General features: G+C 32.1%; 1 protein-coding gene and 2 non-coding genes across 6 annotated transcripts; 2 read left to right on the top strand and 1 right to left on the bottom strand.

Annotated features, from left to right (window-relative positions):
- The first annotated feature begins 1,109 nt into the window (after positions 1 to 1,109).
- Positions 1,110 to 1,182, top strand: TRNAE-CUC. Its single transcript has one exon. It is a non-coding gene; the product is annotated as a tRNA-Glu (tRNA).
- Positions 1,183 to 2,531: 1,349 nt separating this feature from the next.
- On the bottom strand, positions 2,532 to 2,603 carry TRNAE-UUC. Its single transcript has one exon. It is a non-coding gene; the product is annotated as a tRNA-Glu (tRNA).
- Positions 2,604 to 6,647: 4,044 nt separating this feature from the next.
- LOC113860622 (protein CROWDED NUCLEI 1) lies at positions 6,648 to 13,366 on the top strand. 4 transcript variants are annotated; one of them, XM_027493059.1, is made up of 9 exons: positions 6,648 to 6,667; positions 7,142 to 7,664; positions 8,699 to 8,908; positions 9,083 to 9,336; positions 9,446 to 9,716; positions 9,804 to 9,887; positions 10,096 to 12,227; positions 12,344 to 12,515; positions 12,703 to 13,366. In XM_027493059.1, the coding sequence occupies exons 2-9, from the start codon at positions 7,452 to 7,454 to the stop codon at positions 12,943 to 12,945; spliced, it is 3,579 nt and encodes a 1,192-aa protein (XP_027348860.1). In that variant the 5' UTR covers positions 6,648 to 6,667; positions 7,142 to 7,451; the 3' UTR covers positions 12,946 to 13,366. The 4 variants fall into 4 exon arrangements, with proteins under 4 accessions (XP_027348860.1, XP_027348862.1, XP_027348861.1 ...); XM_027493061.1 differs by having other exon boundaries at positions 12,344 to 12,506; positions 12,703 to 13,349; XM_027493060.1 differs by lacking the exon at positions 6,648 to 6,667 and having other exon boundaries at positions 7,100 to 7,664.

The following is a 13,366-nucleotide window of genomic DNA, read 5'->3' as shown; positions in this document are numbered from 1 at the left end:
TTTCCTGATTGGTTTGAAAGAAAAAATTGAAAAAAAAATAAAATACAAGTAACTAAATATATTTCTTGTTTGTTTGAAAGAAAAATAAAAAGAAAAATTTTGAAAACAAAATTTTGATTTTTTTTTTCTTTCTATCATTGTTCTTCAATTTATCTTTTTCCTCTCACTTTTCATCTATTCTACCAAATGGAAAGTAAAATTAGTTACTATTAAACATGCCAATCGTCAAAATCATGAATTTGGTTTTTATAAAAAAGCACGAATATTTACAATTAGCAAGTTTTGGCGTGAGGATGTTTGTTGCATGACCTTGGTATATATGGTGCAGTAGGTAACTAACTACCAGTGATTATAAACCTCTTAATGAAATAAGAATAAGACTTCTAAACCTGCCCCATAGGATAATAGACAAACTGGAGAAAGGTGTAGTAAAGTTATTTCTTGGGTATTGAACCAACACAATAAAAAATAGCATTACTTTGTTGAGTACTAAGCCTTTCAGTTTTCTTTTCCTTTCTAGGGTGAACTCTCGGCTTCAAGTAAGTTAAGTCAAAACATGCATAATTAAGTTCGTATTAAAAAAAAGATAAAGAAGGGAGAAAGTCAAAGGAAAATATAAATATAAAATATTACACCACAATTAAGATAAATATATCACCAAACATGAAATACTTAAACAATTGAATCTTATTCTTAGACACGCAAAATGAACTATTACCTAATTGAGGCTAGCCACAGCTTCATTTTAGGTTTGAGAACATATTCATGAGTTGGGCCAAAAAAAATATTTGAATCATAAAATATAAATTCAAATTCAATTTAAACTAACACTTAAATAGAGGAACACAAACTTGGTCAAAATAAAGTTCGGATCGATGAATAGAGCCTAAACTTTATATTATAGTAACAATCAAATCAATATATATTGACTATTTATTTAATTATATCATACCAATCAAATCAATCTCTCACGTCTATTTGTTTTCAGAAAATAAGAATGTACTCCTTGTAAAGAATAGGAATAAGTTAATTAGTAATATATATTTGGAAAATTGATTTTGTTTATCCAAGTAATAATATTATTAGTTTATCACATTTCACAGTAACAATCCGTTGTAGTCTAGTTGGTTAGGATATTCGGCTCTCACCCGAAAGACCCGGGTTCAAGTCCCGGCAACGGAATCTTTTGTTATTTCTATGATTTTTCTTTTCATTTGACTGACTAACTCAACAGTCAGCACTCAAGTCTCTCATGGTCCCACCAAGCTCACACATTATTCTCAAATATGCTGTTTTGCTCAACGTTATAAAATAATAAAATTAATAATTTATTTAAAATAAATAAATATTTTTTAATATTTAAAAAATATTAATAAATATGTCTGTGCATTGCACAGATTTATATAAATATTTTTATTATTATTTAATTTTGTTTTAAAATAATTATAATTTAAATATAAAATAATAATTTTTAATATAACAAAAATATAAAAAATATTAAATAAAAATTTTGATTATTTTTTAAAATAAATTATCTATAAAAATGTAAATATAACAATTAAAATTAATTTATACATGACTTTAAATATTATAAAATTTAATAATAATAATTTAGTTATATATTTAAATATTAAAAAATTAAAATTTTTAATTTTAAAAAATATTAATAAATATGTCTGTGCATTATACATATTTATATAAATATATATTTTTTATTATTTAATTTTGCTTAAAATAATTATAATTGAAATATAAAATAATAATTTTTAATATAACAAAAATATAAAAAATATTAAATAAAAAATTTGATTTCTTAAAATAAATTATCTATGAACACATAAACAATTAAAATTATTTTGTACGTAACTTTAAATCTTATAAATTTTAATAATAATAATAATTTATTTATATATTTAAATGTTAAAAAATTATAATTATTAATTTAAAAAAATTAATAAATATGTTTATATATTGCACGGATTCGTATAAATACATATTATTTATTATTTAATTTTATTTTAAAATAATTATAATTTAAATATAAAATAATAATTTTTAATATAGCAAAAATATAAAAAATATTAAATAAAAATTTAAATTATTTTTTAAAATAAATTATCTATAAAATATAAATATAATAATTAAAATTAATTTATACGTGACTTTAAACATTATAAATTTTAATAATAATAATTTAGTTATAAATTAGTAAATATATGTGCAACACAAATTTATTTATATTGTTTATTAATTTATTTTATTTTTAAATAAACAAAAATTATAATTTAAATATAAAAATATATAATAATAAAATTTTATTATATTAAATATAAATATATTAAAAATATTATTTTTTATAAATAACATAGCATACAGTTTTCATCATTATCACAAAAGATGCTACTTAATTTAGTAGTCACAAACCAAATAACTAATAACTGCATGAATTGGAAATTTTTAACTCTGAAAAGTTAAATTGAGAGAAGAGAAGGCTTTTAAAAAATCATTTGAGTATTAAAAATGTGGGATGATTCCGTTGCCGGGAATTGAACCCGGGTCTCCTGGGTGAAAGCCAGATATCCTAACCGCTGGACGACAACGGATTTGATGTTAAAGTAACAAATAACATAAAAACACTATTGATTTAAATATATTTTCTTAAGTAACTCAATTTTTGTAAATTGCACATATTGAGAGATATTTGGTGGCAATGCTCCTTGATCATTTCTCTATTTTCATAGCATTTCAAGAGGCCATCAAACACTACAGTGCACCCATGTTAGGGAAACAGTTTCCAATTGTAGTAGTACATTCCAGGCCCATACTTTTGCTTTGTGGGCTGCTGGAGAAATGTCTTAATTGTACACAAAATCATATAAATGATGTTACTCTCGTATTGGTGTTTCCTTCAGGCAGCATGATTGAATATGCTCAAAAGAACTTGGTATATATATAAATATATATAGATGATGAGGGAGTTATCATTTCCGAAAAAATGATGAAGCTTGTGAATCATCTTTTCAACTGTTCAGAGTAGAGGGGATGTGCCTCGTGTCAATCATTTGGAAGCTTTCAACAATTGGTCTGTCTTTAGGCATATATATTTACATGCATAATACAACTTCAAATTATCACTTCTTTTTTATAACTTTCTCTCAGTGTGTTTGATTCAAGGTCAAATTTACTTTTACGTGAATTTATTTTTATACTACTAAAGTTTTCAAACATCCACAGTCTACTGACTCTTGCTGTGATGCAATATTAATACCTTTAGATTATGTTTCCATGATAGTGACAAATTATGGCAAATGGTGCTGGAATTTAAAGATTTATCTGGTTGCTAAGAGAACCCACAAGGATGAAATAAAAACAATTTTTACTCATCTCCTCCTAAATATATTTTTTTTAAATAGAATAATAGCTGAAAGAGGGACATAAAAATAGTGAAGACTTGTAAGAATCTAAACCAAGTAAATCTTAGTAATAATGACGCTCACCAGTTACGGGGAAAATAAATTAATTTTTTAAAAACTTTTATTTCTCTTGTACGGATAAGTAATATAATATAGTTATATAGAAAGAGAAAAAGCAATTTTAATCTAATAAAAAATCATAGTTCTTACGGGGGATGCAAGCATATATACGTGATGTAATTGCATTTTCCTAATTTCTATCTACACCTACAGCCACATGTTTCCCTGTATATTGTTAGTTTGTGCCATAGTAGAAAGTGATGTTGAAAATGAGATGATTGCCATCGAAAGAGTGAGGCCATGCCTTCAACTTAGGAATTTTTGTATTTTCACACTCACTTCTTTTTATTATTATTTCTTAGTTTAACTATTTTTATATTTCTTTATGTAATATTAATTATATTTTTTTATTTGTTGACTCTTTCTTTTATTTATTTTGCACACAAAAAATTGAATTTGAATGTATAATTTTCCTAAATGGTCGATTTTTTTATGACCCTATAACTTCACTATTTTTCTTATTTGTATATTCTTCACCAAAATATAATATAAAATGGTTGAAGTTATGATATTAATGTTGGGTTTAATTACTATAGTGTCCAATTAATTTTGTAAAAAAAAATCGATTATTGATGTGGCATTAGGTTGGACAATCTTTTCACTTTTTTTAAAAAGTATTAATTAACGATGTTCTACAAGTATAGCATACACAGAAGAGTATAATACATGTTATTAATAAGTTATACTAAAAAAAATTATTAAAATGAGTTAAAAAAATTTAAAGATTATAAGAAGAAATTTCTTTTAATTATCAGGTGTTTAAATAATATTTGAGGGAGAAAAAAAGAAAGAAAAGTATCGTGAAATATTATATCAAATTCAGTATAGGTTGATTTCTAATTTTGCTCCTCTAAATTAATACAATAAGTTTCTGAACTCATGTATTTAGTACTAGAATACGATGAAACTTGATAAACGATTGTAAAAAAATAAGAATTGGAAAAATAAAAAAAAATGAAAGAGTTTTGGAATTTTTTCGGTGCTTCACCATCAGAAGGATAAACTCATGCAATAGCCCAATTCCAATGAAATGGCATTAAAAAGAATAAATTATTATAAGAAAATTAATGACTAATAAAACTCGTCCATTTATCATGTGCATGAATGAAAAAACTAACCATGTAGTATTGAATTCAAAACGACAATAGAATAAATAATTATGAATGTTTGGAATTAATGATTAGAAAAGAAAACATGTTTCACCTTTATGTTTCTTTTCTCTTCCTTAATTAAAAATTATTTTAAAAGTGGTAGTAAGAATTATTTTTTTTAACCTTCATCTCTTTTTTCTTCTTATCCTCGTCCAAGTAACAGTTACTTGATCCTTCTTGCACTTTTCTATTAATTCACTTTAATTACAAGTTCCTCCTTTTAGCTATTTTCTATGTTAAACCTTAAATATCCAATCCTCTTAGAATCTCTGGACATATCTAGAAACAGTGATCTTATCGTTTAGCTGTTTATTAAACATATGTTAGGATGCTTTATTTTGATATGATGTAACATTGTTTTCTTTTTGCTACTTCTAGGTAGCTTTTGTATGTTCTGACATTTTTTAGGCAATATTTTGCACGCTTAAATATATGTTTAGGTTATTTTTATGTATTGTAATCAACATCTCAAAAACGTGTGCTAACAAGTGTACTAGCTGAATTGCGTAAATAATTTAGGAAAAGATAAACAAAAAATAAAAAAATAATTAGACAGAATGAACTTGAATTGAAAATAAAATTCACAATTACAAAAAAATTAGTTTGTAAAAGGATGTTTGAAAGATTTTTAAGCTTGTTACAATTTACTTTAATAAATTTATAACATAACTTATCAAAATAATTTTTAAAATTTATATAATAAATTTATATTTAGACACATTTTAAATTCATAAACATCAGATAATCCAAATCATTCAAATTAAATTGGTTCGAATTGATGAGTTAAAGAAGGATCACAAAATTAATTGGTTTTACAGATTTAACCAAACACTTTCAATTTTCATTTTAAGAACCTACATATTAAAGCAAATTCAAATAAACTTCGTATTGTTTAAAAGAAGCTTAATTAAACACGGATTTTTAACGTATGAACTTATTAAATATGCGAATGCAATGTGAAGCGAGAAAATCAATCAGACAATGCAAACATCTTTATTCTCTGTTAATAAATTAGTGTATTATTTGTGGAACAGAAGTCAACTGCACAATGAAAGTAATCAGACAACGCAAACACCAACTAGCTCAGGGGTACCTGAAATTATTTCCACATCATAAATAAAGCTGAAGCATGTTGTTCGTTTGTTTTCTAGGTAAATGAATACAGAAATAAACAAATTAATGATTCGGGTGTAATCAAAATCAAAACAATTATAATCATATCATATATTGCTATTATTATTATTATCATAAAATATTGATTTAAATAAATAATCCTTCGTGATGATAAAAAGCCACGGATGTACATTTTTTATTGGCATAAAAATCTTGAGCCAATGAATCGTGAGCTTCCAGTTAGCGTAAGCTTTGCATTGTCATTTCTATCTATAGTATTCCATACTCAAGTAACAAGGAACCGTTCCCAAAAGACAAATGGTAACGTTGCTTTCCTAGGAAGAGTTAACACAACCTTGATGCTCCTTTTAACTGACATCATGGTCACCTTCCTTAGATTGTAGCCTTTTCCAATTTTCATTTTTCTTTCCATGTACCAATCCCAACGAGGCAACAACAATATTAACAAACACTATTATAACTAGCTAGTATTAAAAAAGGGAAAAAAAAAGTGAGACAATTGTAACACATTAATCCAAAATTAAATCCTTTGTATTTTTGGGCAAAGATATTAGTATAATTAATTAAGTGGCTTAAGAGAGTATACTATTAAAGGTTAAGTAGTTAAGTTGAGTCCATCATTATCCATTAAATAGTACACTACTACTACTACTATTACTTTGCCTATTCCCTTTACGATGTTGTTTTCCTAGTGCATTGGGTAAAGTCCTTATTCATCGATTGCTTCCATTTCCCAAAGTCCCCATTTCTTTCATTCCTATGTTTTATACAAGGCACCAAGTGCAGAAAAGAGTCTCAGTTTTTTTGTTCATAAAGTTATTTAGAGAGAGAGAGAGAGAGAGAGAGAGAGTAGAGAAGTAAACTATGTAGTTCACTTGAGCACAATGATTAAGTGTCATGCAAGGCAAATGGGACAAAAGCAATGCTTATCTCGAAACCCAATTGGCCATCCTCTCTTTTCCAACTTAACAGCTCTCATACACCGTGGCATTCTCAAATCCATATCAAAAGGGCATATTATGTAAAGCTCAATAGCTACTGATTTTACCAAAACATCCCCACATCCCAATATCTTTCTTTTCTTTCTTCACTCTACCAACCGTGGTCAATACTGTCACGCCCAAAAAACATACACGATAACCCACGTTTCAAACTAAAAAGCTACCCAGCTGAATACCCATGTTACCCTTCCCAACTACACATGACTATGACAAAGGAAGGGCAATTGCGTACTTTCGACTCCGGACCAGAAATAAAACCATTAAAATAAAAACAGTGAACGTGAGCGATCCGCGCAGAAAGCACACACACAGACGAAGAGAGAGAGGGAAAGCAGTAGAGAGAGGAAGAGAGAGAACCGTTTGAGAATTTTTGAGACGTTATCGGATTTCAAATCCGCAATTCGCCGGAATTTGGGAGCCCGGTTGCGTCCGGGGGGCTACGCTAGGGTTTATTTTTCTCTTTCTTCTTCTGCTTTCTTCTACTGAAAGTGCGTTTTTGGTGTTTCAATTTCGGTTATTTTGCGGTTTGGAATTTTTGCGATTGGGGATGGAGGCGTGAAGTTGAGGTAGAATTGGGGAATTGAAGTTTGGGATTTCGTTGTGGCCGTGGAGTGGTGAATTGGAGGGTGGTGATGTTTACGCCGCAGAGGGTGTGGTCGGGTTGGTCCCTCACGCCCAACAAGAGCGGGGCTCGGACTGGAACCGGGTCGGGTTCGGACCTCGATTTGGTTCCGAATTCGGTAGATGGGGCAACTGCGAAGGGCAAAGGTGCCGCCTTTGTTGAGAATGGGGGAAACTTGGATCGCGAGGTTTTGGTTGAGAGAGTTTCCAGCCTCGAGAAAGAGGTTAGTTTATTCGTGTGTTTCTTAGTAGTGTTCTTTTTTTCTCTTAATTTGGTTGTTTTTGTCTTAATTTTTTCACTGGTTGTAGTGATTCGTCTTCTTGTTGCTGTCATATTGTGATGTAGATGCGTTTTGAAGTTTTGGAGCTTGAAGTGTTGTTTGCTTTTGGTTTTGATTTGAATTTTTGGTTGCGTAGTTGCTACGATGGGGAATTGAACTATTGCTACATGAATGTTTTTATTTCCTAAGAAAAAAAATGTAATTTTTGGGATAAGTTCTGAGTTGGTCATTAGTGAAATTTTGATTTTTTTTGTTTACTTGCTGTGGGTATTGAAACATGAAGCGTGATTCTGGGGTGGCAGCTTGTTATGTTCTAAGAACGTGGCTTGAAGATGGTAAATACTAGGGACTTAGTTCGTTATATTTTTTTGGTTAATTCAGTTCATAAGACACTCCCACCTTTTATTCGGTCTTTGCCCTTGTTTATACGGTAATTATGAAACTGCGAAAGGAAAGTCAATTTTAGTAAAAGGTGAACTGTTCTTACATATGGAATAGTTTACTTGCTGCTTGTGGGGAATGGAGAGGAGGGATTTTGTTTTGTCCTTCTAATCTTAGATATCAGGGCTGACGGTAATTATAAATGTGAAATTTTGTCTTTGGATATTGGTGTGGAGTTGCATTTCATTGTTACAGCTCTCTTTCACTGAAGTGTGAAATAGAGCAGAAATCCTATCAGTAAGATTAGGGTCAGACCCTATCCCATAATTTTCATGGCTTCAGGTATTCTTCTTTCATTTTCATTTACCCAGTACCCAACTCTGATGGCTTGGTGGATAAGGACAACAATATCCAACTTATCTTCCTTGTCATTCTATATTTGTGCTTTTTAACATGTAAAAACACGAGGAGTTGAGGACACTAGATATACATGCGTGTGTGCCAGTGCAACTTTGACTGTTTTATTTTATTTTATTTTATTTTATTTTTTCATTTATATGTTGGGGTTTGACCTGATTATAAATTTTTTGGACCAGCTTTATGAGTACCAATTCAATATGGGTCTTCTCTTGATTGAGAAAAAAGAGTGGAACACCAAGTATACTGAACTGAGTCAAGATTTATTAGGGCTGAAGGATGCTCTAGAACGGGAAAAGGCAGCTCATTTAATTGCTTTATCTGAGGCAGAGAAGCGAGAAGAGAATCTGAGGAAGGCTTTGGGTGTTGAGAAAGAGTGTGTGCTTGATGTAAGTTTTTTTGTCATACATATTTTTGTCAGAATTAACTTTTTCATTAAATGGAAATGCATGACTTTTGTATAAAATGTTATTTATTGATAGTCTATCTGTTGATACTTCTATCAGCATAATGTTGAAATATGTTTATTTCTTGCTTATATTTGGAAATTTATGCATCAATAGCTTGAAAAGGCTGTGCGAGAAATGCGGTCAGAGCATGCAAAAATTAAATTTACGGCAGACTCAAAGTTGGCTGAAGCAAATGCTTTAGTAGCTAGTGTTGAAGAAAAATCATTAGAAGTAGAAGCCAAGTTACGTTCTGCAGATGCTAAACTTGCTGAAATTAGCAGAAAGAGTTCAGAATTTGACAGAAAATCACAAGACCTTGAGGCTCAAGAATCTGCACTTCGGAGGGATCGGCTATCCTTCATTGCAGAGTACTCATCATTATCAATTCTCATTTTAATTTGAATCTTTTTTCTTGTTCTCTTTGTAACTGTATTAATATTCCTTGTGTTGTGGTGAATTTGTTTTGCTTTATAATAGGCAAGAAGCACATGAGAGTACTTTGTTGAAGCAGAGAGAGGATTTGCGTGAATGGGAGAGAAAACTGCAGGAGGGAGAAGAGAGGCAGGCCAAAGGTCAAAGATTTCTCAACGAAAGAGAGCAGAGGGCTAATGAAAATGACAGAATATGCAGACAGAAAGAGAAAGACCTTGAAGAGGCACAGAAGAACATTGATGCAGCAAATATAACATTGAGAAATAAAGAAGATGATGCAAACAGTAGACTTGCAAGTATAACTCTAAAAGAGAAGGTAAATATTTGTGAGTGATATTGTTTAGCTTTTTTTATTTGTTTATGTTTGTATCATGTTTTAATTGGTCCTTATCCTCTGATGCAGGAATGTGATTCTTTGAGAATAAACTTGGATCTCAAAGAGGAGGAGTTATCTGCATGGGAGGAAAAGCTCAATGCTAGAGAAAAAGTATGTTCTTATACCTACTCATTTACTTATTTTTATTTTGGTAAATTGTGAAGATGCATGGTAAATAGTCCTGTAATAAATTGTCGCACCAATCATAAAATCAGTGTGAGCCTCATTGTTAATTTGTTATTGAATGTTATGCCAACATGCTGCTGCAACACTTTTCCTTTTTCTTTGTTCTGCTGAATACAGCTTGGACTCTTTGCAGGTTGAGATGCAGAAGCTTGTTGATGAACACAAAGCTATTCTTGATGTGAAGAAGCAGGAATTTGAGGTGGAGTTGGATGAGAAAAGAAGATCCTTTGAAGATGCATTGAAGAATAAATTGGTGGAAGTGGAAAAGAAAGAAGCTGAAATCAATCACATGGAGGAGAAAGTTGCAAAACGGGAGCAGGCCTTAGAAAAGAAAGCTGAGAAGCTTAAAGAGAAAGAGAAAGAGTATGAACAAAAGGTCAAAGCTCTGAAGGAAAAGGAGAAGTCTATTAAGTCTGAGGAAAAAAGCCTGGAGACAGACAAAGGAAAAATAGAAAGAGAGAGAGAGGAGTTGCTTAATCTTAAGGCTGAAGTTGAGAAAATAAAGGTTAACAATGAAGAAGAGTTGGTGAGGATAAGTGAAGAGATAAACTGTCTTAAAGTGACTGAGGAAGAGAGGGCTGAATATCTGCACTTGCAGTCACAATTGAAGCACGAAGTTGATCAGTACAGGCTCCAGAAAGAGTTGCTTCTGAAGGAAGTTGATGACCTGAGGCAACAGAAAGAGACTTTTGAAAGAGAATGGGATGAACTGGATCTGAAAAGAGCAGATGTTGAGAAAGAGCTGAAAAGCGTGATTCAAAAGAAGGAAGAAATATTAAAACTTCAACAATTTGAAGGAGAAAAGTTAAAGAATGAGAAGCAGGCTACACAGGAGTTTGTACAAAGGGAGTTGGAAACTCTTAAGTTGGCTAAAGAATCATTTGCAGCAGAAATGGAGTTGGAGAAGTCAGGCCTTGCTGCAAAAGCTGAAAGTGAGAGAAACCAAATGCTTCTTGATTTTGAGCTGCGGAAAAAGGAACTTGAAGCTGATATGCAGATCCAGTTAGAGCAGAAGGAAAAAGACTTAATTGAGAGAAGGAAGTCATTTGAGGAAAAAAGAGAGAGTGAATTAAGCAATATTAACTTCTTGAGAGAAGTAGCTAATAGAGAAATGGATGAAATGAAACTTCAAAGAAGTAAATTAGAGAAGGAGAAACAGGAAGCTGATGAGAATAAAAACCATCTTGAAAAGCAAAGGATGGAAATGCAAGAGGACATAGATGTACTTGTTGACCTTAATAGGAAGCTGAAAAATCAGCGGGAACAATTTATTGTTGAGAGGCAGCGCGTTATTGAGTTTGTTGAAAAGCTTAGGAGTTGCCAGAACTGTGGAGAAATGATCTCTGATTTTGTGCTGTCTGATTTACAATCCTCTGCTGACATGGAGAATTTAGAGGTGCCTTCACTTCCAAAATTAACAGGTGATATTGTACAAGGAGGTTCTGACATAAATTTAGCTTCCTCAAGGCAAGATGCTGGAGTGTCTGCTGCAACTGATCCAAAGTCACCTGTTTCTGGTGGCACCATCTCTTGGCTACGTAAATGCACTACTAAGATTTTTAAGATTTCCCCCATTAAAAAATTTGAATCTGAAGATGTTGGTACTCTAAGAGATGCCACGACTTTGCCTGTTGAGAAAACTCACTCGGAAGATTCACCAGGAAGAATTCCTGGTTCTGAAAATGAAGCAGAGTTGTTGTTTGCTGTTGTAAATGATTCTTTTGATGCTCATAGGGTACAATCTGGCAACGATATCACAGAGGTTGAAGGTGACCATGATCCATCAATTGAAAACCTGAGCAACATTGACAATAAGGCACCGGAAGATTTACAGCCCCCTGATTCGAAGGTTGGGCAGCAGAAATCCCGCAAGGGAGGAGGAAGGAGCAGAGTAAAGCGTACGCACACTGTGAAAGCCGTTCTCAAAGAGGCTGAGGCAATACTTGGGGAATCAAAAGCTGCTGAAGCATTACCTGGGGAATCTGTGGATGATCGTCAGATCGAGTTTCCAAATGGAAATGCTGAGGATTCTGCCAATGTGAATTCTGAAAGTCAGAAACCATGCAATAAAAGAATACCGGTGAATGTTAGGAAGCGTAACCGAGTTCAAACATCTCAAATGACTGTAAGTGGGAATGATGGGGATGCCAGTGATGGACATTCTGATAGTATACCAGGGCAGCGCAAAAGGAGGCGACAGAAGGCGGCTGCTCCTCCTGCACGAGTTGCTGGTGAAAGTAGATATAATTTGAGGCGACCCAAAACGTAAGTACCTTTTAACTGATTTAGACTCATGATTTCCATTTTATTATTGAATGTGATAGTTGCCTAATGTTTACTTGTTTTTTTACCCACTTATGATCTGCACTGAATTTTTATAGCGGAGCAACAACTTCATCTGTTAGAGCTGTGTCTGGTGGAGGCAAAGAAAGTGAGGGGGAGGTTAATCGTTTAAAAGATACAGAAGGAATTGACTCAAAAGCTTCTCATTCACATTCTGTGGGCATTACTAATGAGAATGGTGGAAGCATACATGTTGAGCAGGTAAGCTTGGTATGGCTTTTAATCATGGAGATACTTCTATCTTTTGCCACTTTTTGTTTTCCTGAACTCCATATTTGAAATTAGATCTCATTTATGTATTATGAATATGTGGACTATAAAAATTTGGGATTTTGACAGTAGGCTCTTGCTTTTTGCAAGTTTTGGATATTAAATTGCTTGTTATTATTTGTTTCAGTCTCTGAAAGTTGTGGAGACTCATGATGGTTATGGTGGTACCACAAGGACCTTTGCCAACAATATGGCCTTGAGTGAGGAGGTGAACGGAACAGCAGATGATGTGGAGGGGAACGATGCTGAGTACCGGAGTGAATCCCATGGGGATGTTGCTGATGGCATTGATGATGAGGACGACGAAGATTACCAACATCCCGGCGAAGCTTCCTTAGGGAAGAAACTTTGGAATTTTTTTACTACATAACTCTACACTAGCTTCTTGGTAATGAAGCTTTGTTTGTGTCTTGACCTCTTGACTTCATCAACTTTAGGGATGATGTCAGAAGTTATCTTGTATTAACAATTGGAAGTAGATGTATGAATTATAACCACGGGGGTACTTAGGAGAGGTGATTGAATTTCTCTAGCTTTTTTATGCACATTTTCATGGATATTTGGAACCTTTGGTATTTGTTGATAGCTTTAGGCATTCGATAGTGTAGTTGCTAAGTTTAGAGATTGGATTTTAGGTACCTCCTTTTTGCAATTGATTGTATCCAAATGTTTGTATCTCTTCTACTCTTCTCCTAAATGTGATTGTTTGAACCTAATGAGGGTGCTTTTGTACCCTATTGTGTGAACTGTGGGTGGTAATGTGTATGCGACTTGGAGAATTGTCTATCGTG

This window comes from Abrus precatorius, unplaced genomic scaffold (assembly GCF_003935025.1).
Source record: "Abrus precatorius isolate BTA unplaced genomic scaffold, Abrus_2018 Scaffold3, whole genome shotgun sequence".
NCBI lineage: Eukaryota > Viridiplantae > Streptophyta > Magnoliopsida > Fabales > Fabaceae > Abrus > Abrus precatorius.
Note: the sequence above shows the minus strand (reverse complement) of the source record. Positions and strands in the feature narration are given on the sequence as shown.